Below are 11260 nucleotides of genomic sequence, written 5' to 3' on the forward strand. Positions count from 1 at the left end.
ACCTTCCGGGAACAAGCAATTACCTCCCTGCAAGTTGGTCAGAAACTAGCAGTAGGCATACTGGGGCATTAACGTCTCATGCTTAGGTTGCCGTTAACACCACAACAGCCGACCGCTGTGGCCGAGCGGTTCTACGCGCTTCAGTCCTGTACCGCACTGCTGCTACAGTCGCAGGTTCGAATCCTGCCTCGGGCAAGGTTGTGTGTGATGTCATTAGGTAGGTTAGGTTTATGTAGTTCTAAGTCTAGGGGACTGATGACCTCAGATGTTAAGTCCCATACTGCTTGGAGCCATTTGAAACACTTTTTTCAATACCAAAGCTGTAGCTGCTTTGGGAGTGGTGCTGTGCTGTGCTGTGACTGGGAAATATGGACTACCAATGAATGGTGTCTCATTGTGTTCAGCAGTGAGTCATAGCTCTGAATTAACACTAATGACCATCTATGGAGACCTGGGAGGATGTGCCATTCTTCCAATGTTTTGGAGAGGCACAGCAGTGCTTTTCCTTGCGTCGTGATGCGGGAAACGAACATGTGTGACTTCACATGATTGAGGGAACTCTGACGGAAAAAGTGGACGTCATGGACATTGTATGTCTTCATATGTTAGCTCTCCTCTGACAGGTTGTGCTGTCAGTGTTCGAATGGACAATGCTTTTCTACACATGGCACATATCTCTGAAGTTTCTGTGTGATGATGAGGCACCTCCGTGGCCAAGAAGATGCCCCAGTCTGTCTGCTACAGACAATGTGTGGGACTAGTCCAGATGTCAGCTCCGTACCAGTGCCAATAAACAGGATACCAAAAGGAGAAGATGTAACGGCTTTATAGCATCGTCCCAACCGAATCAGTGATGCATCAAGGCCAGAGGTATTGCATCGTCCTGCCAAGTTCTTTCTTAATTTGACTCGATTTGGTAATCACTGAAGTAACATTACATACCCCCTCGCATTCGGGAGGACGACAGTTCAATCCCGCGTCCGGCCATCCTGATTTGGGGTATCCATGATTTTCCTAAATCGCTCCAGGCAAATGCCGGGATGGTTCTTTTGAAATGGCACCGCTGACTTCCATCCCTGTCCTTCCCTAATCCGATGAGACCGATGTCCTCGCTGTCTGGTCTCCTTCCCCAAACAACCCAACCCAACCCACATACCCCCTCAATGCGTCAAGATTCGTTTCGTTTCCTCCTCCCTTCATGGGTGCTTCATTTTTTTGTCAGGCAGTGTATTTTCAATTTTTATTTTCAGGTGTTTGGTGTACCAATGGGTTCATGTATTGATGGGTATATTTATGAGTACTACAGCGAAAACTTTTTTGTAATATTCAGTTCTAGATTACATAGCTGTCAACCATGAAACGTATTTGTTTTCTGATGCTTCGTCCACAGCTGCAGTGGACATTTTCAGTGGTGTTACTCCTTCCTCTGAGTCCTGCCCAGAAGATTCACCACCAACTTAGACAACTGACCCCGAAAGCCTTAATTTTAGTGCTTGGTGGTATGTCGTGTTGCAGGTCGAGCACGCTGGCGGCCATGTGGCTGGTGCTCCACTCGGTGCAGCTGGTTGGGCTGTCGCTGTCGTGCGACCTGGCAGCTGGGGAGGCGCGACGCACGCGGGTGGTGCTGGCCCGCGCCGCTGCCCTCCTGGCCCCAGCCGCGGTACCATCCGAACTGCGCGCCTTCCAGCAGCAGTTGGCAGCCCTGCCCGCACAGCCCTTCACTGCCGCTGGCTTACTTACCATAGACAAGAGACTGCTCACCTCCACCATCGCCGCAGCCGTCTCCTACCTCATCATCATTGGCCAGATGGCACACCACTAGGTACACTGTTACTGTACTTCTGAGTCATCAGGTTTCTGACTGGTTTCATGCCGACCATTATGAATTCCTGACCTGTGCCAAACTTTTAATCTCAGATTAGCAGTTGCAACCTACATCCTCAGGTATTTGCTGGATGAACTCCAGTCTGAGGCCTACTCTACATTTGTTAGCTGAAAGTGTTTTTAATAAAAATTTCTCTATTTAGACTGAACTGCATGTGACTGCTTCAGTCTTTAATAAAACTTGCATCTGACTGCGTATTTAACTGAACTGAACTTTATCTGACTGCATGAAAATATTGTTGGAAAATTAATACTCAAAATACACATCTGACTGCATGAAAGTTTAGTGGTAAAAATAAATTAAAGTCACCAACCTGCATCTGACTGCGCCTGTGGACTTAGCTCGTGCACTCCTTCCCGTTTAGCCGATAATAAAACATATATTCAACTCAGCCGTAGTGCAATGGCATAAAATTGTCGTTCTAGATAACTTTACTCATTTTGGCCCTGTTTGTTACTTAATAAAAATTCTGTCCTGATCTGAATAATTTGCCAACTGTGCAATGGCATATAGATTATTTTACTCTGATAAATGAAATTATTAGCTTTACTCATGGGAACTTTACTTTAATGTACCTTTTGGTTCAATGCAAGCACAGGAGGCGGAGAACGACATAAGGTATGAGACGAAACTCTAATTTTATCTAAAAACTATTTATTGTTCAAACTTTTAAGGCACATGTGAAAAAATAAAAAAAAAATTCTATAGCATGGATTTACGAGAAAGTTTCACAAAACGCTTATTGCATCAACAATGGGATTTCTATCTAGCTTTTAGACATTATTTAACCGAAGAAAACCTATTTTATTAATTATTCATTCTAGTTTCCCCAGGCATGTGCCGAGTTTCGCTCAATATATAGCTTATTATGTGCGTAGCGCCAATTCTTACTTTGATGCTGTCACGACCCGGCTGCCTCCTGCAGGCATCTAGCTCTGACTCGAAACACGTCTGCTGTCTCTGCGCATCTCCTCACCACTACTCAAACTTTTACCGCATGCACCTAGCTCTGTTAGCAGTCAAAGATCTTACTAGTCGAAGATGTACTACTCGTCCAACCCTGCGGTTGGGAACTATCGACATTTTTCACTGGCTCTATCCTGATCGAATCTCAGCACATACCTTTCACACCCTCTGCACCTTTATCAAGTACCAGGGTAGTGATTCCCTGATTTCGTAACACATATCCTGTCACCATGTCCCTTCTTCCTGTCAGTGTTTTCCATACATTTCTTTCTTCATCGGTTCTGCAGAGATCCTCCTCAGCCCTTATTTTATCAGTCCACCTAATGTCCAACATTCTTCTGTAACAACACATCTCTAACACATCGATTCTTTTCTGTTCAGTTTATCCACAGTCAATGATTCACAACCATACAATGCTGCTTACCCTCCTTTTCATGTCCTGTATGAATTACCTTGGTTCCAAGGTAGCAGAATTCCTTAATTCCGTCTACTTCTTGATTGCCAGTTTTGATGCTAGGCTTCTCGATATTCTCAATCAGCTACTTAATCCACTGGGGTGAGCACTAACAGAAGTAGCGAACACTAGTAGCATGTTAAGTACAAATTTGGGACCAGCACTCAAAGTGAGGGAGACAGACATTTCGAAGCTTACTGAGGTTGGCCACGAGCGACACAGAGTCGCCGCCCCAGTGATCTGACTTAGAACACTCTCTGACTACAAAAATAAAGGCTTTTAAAGAATTTTGGCGACGCACTATTTTTGCATCCTATAGTCAATCCACCAATCCGCCGGTGTTTAATAAGCTTTGGTGAATCTGATAAGTTTCTCTGCACTTCCTGGGCACCTCTGGCCAACCACATGTAGATTCCTCCCCTTCTGCTTGTCGGTAGGTGGGGAAGCTTCTGTACTTTACATTAACAAACTCCAATTTCGGTAGCAACAGCGCTCAGCTAAAAGTTAAACATCATTGTCACTCCTATTATGGCCAGCAACAGCAGTGTTTTATGTCACTTGGCCCCATCCCCAGTCCTTTTGTGAGTGGCAGCTGCTGTAGTAGAACATTAACCTGTGTAAACCCACTGACGTTGCAGTTCTCAGAAGCAAGTATAAAGCTTTTTGCCATCGTCTAATGTGACGCCTCACAACAGTATCTGCGTGGTGGATGGAGGTACCAGTTAATTCTCTGATGTGAAACTTCTCCCCTGGGACAGCTGCAAAGAGTGTCTGCAATTTAAAGTGTTCTACTGTTACTATTTAGCTCTGGTCGCCTAAATGTTACCACTTTTGTCTGCTATATGCATTGTCTGTGTGATTTCTTATCTTGGAGTGCCCTTGATGGCTCCCAGTAGTCTTAAACGTCACAACGTACAAGTCATCAGGTCGTCAACGTATGACAAAGTGGCTTACCCCTGTTTTTCTCAAATTTCGAGTATCTTGCTCCATTTTAGTCCTTAATCCACAGTGATCGTCATCTGACAGATCCTCGATCTTCGTTTGCACTATCCTGTACGTTATTCTTGTCAACTACTTGGCTGCATTATCTGTTAAGTCACTATGCTTTCGCACTTGTGTGGATGATATTTTTCCTAAAATTGTATGGGATGCCACCTGGTTCGCAGATTCTAAACGGCAACTTGAACAATCATTCGGCTGCCATTTCCCCCCCAATCATATTACGAACTTCGATGGGATGTTACCTAACCTTTTAGCTGGTTTGATCTCAAGCCTTCTAGAGCTCCCTTACTTTCTGACTCTACCTATGTCTCAATATCGACTCACTTCCTTCTTCTTTCACATCGTCAGACATGTTCTCACCCGCGTAGAGCCCTTCAGTGTACTCTTTCCACCTATTCACTATCGCCCCTGCGTTTAACAGTGGAATTCCAATTCCAGTCTTAATGTGGCCAGCCTTGTTTTAAATATACTGATGTTTGTTTTCACTTTTCTAAGAACTGAATCAGTCCCTCCCACGATCATTATTTTTTTTGAGCTCTTTACATCTTTTCTGCAATGTTTCCTATGGTATTTATGTTGCTATATTCCTATGTTTCCATGAGCGATATTTACTTTCTTCTTTCATCGTTCAGTCGAAGTAATTCTTCTGTTATCAAAGTTTTCTTCGGCGTTACCTCCCTCGTAACTCTCTTTGTCTGTCGGACAGCTGTAATTGCTATTTTCATGGATGTACACCCTTCTTGAACTGGCCTACCTACTCTGGTATTCCTTCTCGCAGTATACACCTTTTTAGCGAATTTCAAACGTGTCTCATCGTTTCTCATTATTTCAATATCTAACTTCCTTACACATTGGTTCTTCCGGACGGTTCTCTTAAACTTCAGTCTACACGTCATCGTTACTAAATTGTGGTCTGTGTCTGTATCTTAAAATTCAATAACTCATTTCGGAATCTGTGTCTGTCAATTACGTTGTCGTGTCTCCTGAACTTTTTCCGAGTAATACTCTGCTTTTGTAAACCTTGACCAAAATATTCGCTATTACCATCTGAAATTTGCTGCAGAACTCCATTATTCTTACTCCTCTCTCATTCCTCCTGGCAAGACCATATTCTCCCGTAGCAGTTTCTTCGGTTCCTTCCAATCTGCCACTGCTATTACATTCTCATCTCCCTTTACACACTGAATTACCCTTTCAATATTCTTTTTCTGTTTCTTCATCCTCTGCTTGCGACGTGTGTGTATACCTGGACAATCGTTGTCGTCATTGGTTTGCTGTCAAATCTGATAAGAACATCCCTATCACTGATCTGTTCACAGAAGCTCACATCTGCCCTACTTACCTGTTCATCCCTACTCCTGTTACATCATTTTCAGCTGTTGTTGATATTACCTTATATTCGGCTGATCAAAAATCCTTATCTTCTTTTCATTTAGCTTCATTGACCTCCAACTATATTTAGATGGAGCCTTTGAATTTTCCTTTTTTGATGTTCTAGCTTTTCCGCCATGTTCAAACTTTTTACATTTCAAGCTCCTTCTTTGGTTATCCGATCTTTTCCTTATGATCACCTTCATCTCGACAGTGCCCTCCCGAAGATCCGAATGGGGGACTAATCCGAATTCTTTTACCAATGGAGATATCGTACTCGTAATTTTCCAATTACCGGCCAAATTTATTATGGATAAACATTATGTGTCTTTAATACAGTTGATCCTACTGCCTTCTGCATCCTCATGCTGCCGATCAGTGCTGATTCTTCCACCTTTTCGCCGTTGTTTCTAACTCCAAGGGCAAAAGAGGATCACGAACGTATGTCTGCTCCTACGTTCTCTTTGATAAGGTCGTTGGCAGAGCGAGGGTGACTTTGGTTTTCGCAGGTATGGGCACCTCTGTTGCATAGCTTAATGGTGGAGGCATCCTCTTGGGTAAAATATACTTGAGGTGAATTAGGTTAGAGGAGAAATGCACAGCTGTAGGAGAATAAGTAACTAGGCAAAAGATAGTTGCTGCCAGCAGATAAAGAGGTCTATTCAGTATAGAGAGGCAGCTCATGAATATTGATAGCTCAAATGGCCAAAACAAAAAAGAGAAAGCGAAATATGAAAGTTATTTATCGAATGGCCACACAAAGTAAATAATATTATAGAAAGGAAAGAGGAATTATATGATGATGAGATGGGAAATACGACACACCAAGATTTATTTGACAGTTCACTGAAAGACTTGAGTCGAAACATGGGCCTTGCAGTAGACGACACTTCCACAGAATTTTTGAGACAAAACCATTTCGCCTGGTGTGACCTGTGAAATATCCTCTGACTTCAAGATGGGTAGAAAAATTCCGATATCAAAGAAAGTAGTTGCTGACAGGTGTGAATACTACGGTAGTATTGGTTTAATGAGTTATGTTTATAAAATACTGCTTACGAATTATTTACAGAAGAGTGGAGAAACTGGTGCAAGCTGACATCAGAGAAGATTAATAGAAATATAGCCAGGCCAAGAGTGGACAACTGCTTGGGATCGGGGGCCACATTGTAGAAGCATTGGCTAGCTAATGTTGCATTTCAGAAAAGCTATAAATTGTTTCATAAAAATCAAAAAAATATTTGTTAAATTAAACAGTGGCAGTTTTAATCAATTTATTTATTCTGCTAATTTCATGTCATCTATGGTTGCAAGAACATTTATTTTAGAATGAGTTTAATACGACAAATGTATGCTATTACCATTTTCAACATTTGTTCTCATCACAGTCTGCAAGTTTATGTCTGTCAAAAAGAATCTAGGGCCCTAAATTTGCTCTTGTTGTTCTCCAAGCAAGAAAACTTCGCTCATAAATATGAGTAGATCCAAAGGCAGAGAACATTTTCCTAGCAAATTTCTTCGTACTTGGAAATTTCGCGACAAGCAAAGCTCTGTAAAAGTCAACTTTTCAGAGCATTAAGTACTTCTTGCACAGTGTTATCTGCCTGTATCTCATAAGTAAATGGAAAATGCATATATATGGCCGCTCCGACTTGAAATTGCTCGAAGGAGTAATTTGGGACGGCGATTAAAGTTCAGTGAAAAGAAATGAAAGCCAGGAGGTTTGCCACAGTGACACTGCAATCCTATCAGAGACGGTAATGTGCTTGGAAGAATAGTTGGATGGATTGGAAAGTTTCTTGAAAATAAGTTACAGCTGAACATTAGCAAAGTAAAAGAAGCATAGCGAAGTGTTTCCGAATTAAATCAGTGGATGCTGAGAAAATTAGACTAGGAAATGAGATACTAAAAGTTTTGGCAATAAACTAGCTGATGAAGGCAGCAGTACTGCGGACGAAAATTGGAGACTAGCTATGGCAACAGAAGCCTTTCTAAAAAACTAAACAAAAAAAATAAAGAACAGGCAGGCTGGTGTTTGGAAGACTTTCCGGAGGTATTTCTCTGGAGTGGAGCCTTATGTGGATATGGGACATGGACGATAAGCAGTTCAGATAGGAAGAGAGCAGAAGAATTCGAAATGTGGCACTAGAGAAGAATGCTGAAGATTAGGCAAGCTGATGCAATAACCAATTAAGAGGTTCTGAATCGAATTATGAAATAGTGAAATTTATGGACCATCTTGATCAAAAGAAAGGATAAGTCGAAAGAACAAATCTTGAGACATGAGGGAATCGTCAGTTAGGTAATGGAAGTGAGAGGGGGGGGGGGGAAGTTTAAAACTTAAAGTCGGAGACCAGTTGACGAATACAATAAGCAAGTTCAAATGGCTATAGGTTGCAGTATGTACGAGGGCTGTTCGGAAAGTACGGTCTGACTGGTCGCGAAATGGAAATCGCAGCGAAAATCAAAAGTGATTTACTTGCACGAGTTTGCTACACCTTTCAACTACTTTTCTACACATTTGCCGCTCTGACTGAAACATTTGTCGTAACATAGTACCAACTTTCCAATAACCTGGTCACAGAAGGCAGATGCCTGCGCTTGCTACCAATTCTCTACAGTGAACTGCAGCTTGTTGTCTGTTCCAGATTATTGTCTTCATATCCAGCGGTTCATGTGAGCAGAGAGGGAACTCTGAGGGAGCCAAGTCTGGGCTGTATGGTGAGTGACGAAACACTTCCCATCGAAAACACTGTAGGAGCCACCTCATTGCCCCTGCAGTGTGCGGCCGAGAATTGTCATGACAGATAAGTTGTGTGGGCTGTATGAAATTAGGTGAAATGCCTCAAAGGCAATCATACTTGGTGGGACATACCGTTTTCCAGGCTTCTTTACACGCTCTCTGTGCGATCAGAATTGAAAAGAGCGACGTGATGTGATCGATGGTCAAGCTAGAGACGCCGTCCAATACAGATTTTCACTGTGGTTTCCATTTCGTAATCGATTGGACCTTGCTTTCTGAGCTGCCCTTGTATTGTACACTCTATCGGAGAGCCGTATCAAACGAGTCTTCGGACTGAAGACCACAACAAAAAATATGATATGCTCTCCACCAGATGGTCAAGAACCTGCTGGACATGTGTGTCCCATTCGTCGGCAGCAGTTCTCTTGAAGTCACCTGGGGGTCTGAAAAAGGTCCATTATATGACACACTGCCAATTTTAACTAGTCTACAGCAATATAAATAAGTTTCAGGTCAGAAGATACTGGAGTCCATTTCATTCCATTTTGTTGAGTTTTGCCTCTTGAAGGAAGATTTTCTCACCTTGCTACGATATGCTCGTGCATTATCGTCCTCAAACATTAACCTACCATCACAGTGTTGAGCCTGTCCCGACAATACATAGGCCTCGAAGTACCCTTCACAATGATGTCAGGCGTCCGGTATCTGTGAAAATTATGCACTCATCAGTGAAGAGAGCAAGAGGCCACTGAGATTAGTTGTCATCTCGTGGTCCCTCGCCCAGAATCTACGTGTGCCACAGTGCTATAGAATTTGCAATATTTTAAAGTTATTCGTAATGGACGCTTGAACCATGTTGAGATGCTTGCCATCAAAAAGGCACTGCACAATATGTTTTCCGTTCTTCTCTGGGTACTAGAGAGATGTGGTCATTGAGTGGAGTTACTGATTGCGGACGACCACCAAGTGGTATAACTTCAATGTTTGGATCTCACGACAGCTGTTTCAGGTGTGGCTGCAAGAGAAGGGTCAAGGTGGTGCTGATACCCTCCACAGAGCAATCAATCAACAATATTTTTAAATATATTTTCCAGATTTTAATCAGATCTGTGGAGAATAGTGTAGGACGAAAACACAACTTCTCGAAAATGGCAAAAAATTCTATCTTTTAACCATCGGTCTAGGAGCTAGGCCACGTGTATGTATCTGAGCGGCTACAAGAAACCTCCCAGCTAGCTAACTAACGGCTCCGATCCACATGGTGGCCACAGCTACCACCAAGAAGAAATTCGTCATATTCGTGAGTCCAAGGAAATGTAGTAAGGCAAGATAGAAAGGGAAATACCTTCCACTAAATAAAAAAATAACAGAAAGATCACATTTTCCAAACATTGGAAGAAACTAAAGCAATGTCCTGCGTTTCCCCAATTTTCATGTTTCAAAAGCTATAGAGTGTAGACCTTTGTTCAGAAAATTAGTGCTGTGTGAAATACTTATAATTGTAAGCCCATACTTCTATTTTATGTCATGTATATTTTGACGTTGTCAAATAAAAATGTTTTCGTATGGGATCCACTTGCCGGCCGATGTGTCCGAACGGTTCTAGGCGCTTCAGTCTGGAACCGCGCGTCCGCTACGGTCGCAGGTCCGAATCCTGCCTCGGTCATGGATGTGTGTGATGTCCTTAGGTTAGTTAGGTTTAAGTAGTTCTAAGTTCTAGGGGACTGGTGACCTCAGATGTTAAGTCCCATAGTACTCATAGCCATTTCAACCATTTGGAATCCACTTGGTGTAAACAACCTTCTTTCTGATTATGGGATGCATTCGTAGATTGCGAATACGATATTACATCAGCTGTATAGTTTACTACAGACACATGAAAATTTGTGCCAGATCCGGGCTCGATCCCGGATTTCAAGCTCATGTAGAGATGCCGTATTGACCACGTCGAATATCTGTACACGCAACCAGGACCGAATCATACATCGATATGTCATAAGTGTCAGCGTCCCACGGTGCTTGCACACTGTTCATGTGAATCCCGTACAAGAAGAGAACTTTTTCTCATCAGTCTGCCTTGTTTTGACATGAAATACAGGTAATGCCGTGCCTTTATTTGACAGTGTCTGTATAGTTAGATGCAAATGTACTTCAAAAACGCAGGCACGTAAAGAAACAGACAATGCTGACGAACTACAACCTTATTAAATTATGAAATGTATTTTCAAACTGTGAATTCGATATTACATCACCTGGATGGTTAACTACAGACACATTAAAATGTATATCTGAAGGGAATTTTCATCTAACTATACAGACACTGTCAAATACACACGCTTCACTAATTACGACATGTTGAAGTTTGGATCACGCGGAAGGTGTGCACGGCTAGCCGAAGTCGCTGAGACGGCTGCTCCCGATATGTGGCGGATCCGGGTTCGAGTCCCCGTCATGTGCAAATTTTCAGGTGCCTGTAGTAAAAACTACAGCTGGCGTAATATCGTATTCGCAGCCTGTGAATACGTTTCATAATTTCATAAGGCTGTAGATAATTAGTAGTGGCTGTTCCTTCAGACATGCATATATTACGTTTGCATCGGACTATAAAGACATTGCACTAACTGTAATTATCTGCCTTCAGGCAGACAGGTTGGTTTAAGTTTCAGCATTACAGGTTTTTTCTGCTTTGTTATCTTTATATTACATAAAATGAAATTCATATTTAGTATCTGCACCTGTAAAAATTTGAATTTTTAGGGAAGTATTTACAATTTCGTAACTGGACAAGGTTTTTTTATCTATGCTTTGCTACTACATGCTGTGATTTTTCTGGATTTCG

The 11260-nt window shown here is 42.3% G+C and overlaps 1 protein-coding gene across 1 annotated transcript in view; it reads left to right on the forward strand.

Moving 5' to 3' along the window:
- Positions 1-1822, forward strand: part of LOC126456066 (uncharacterized) — a 63941-nt gene extending 62119 nt beyond the window's left edge. Inside the window, exon 4 of the mRNA XM_050091820.1 lies at positions 1516-1822. Coding sequence (XP_049947777.1) covers positions 1516-1822 — 307 coding nt within the window. The remainder of the gene's footprint in view (positions 1-1515) is intronic.
- Positions 1823-11260: the final 9438 nt, after the last annotated feature.

The sequence above is a fragment of the Schistocerca serialis genome, chromosome 2, assembly GCF_023864345.2.
Source record: "Schistocerca serialis cubense isolate TAMUIC-IGC-003099 chromosome 2, iqSchSeri2.2, whole genome shotgun sequence".
In the NCBI taxonomy this organism is placed as follows: Eukaryota; Metazoa; Arthropoda; class Insecta; order Orthoptera; family Acrididae; genus Schistocerca; species Schistocerca serialis.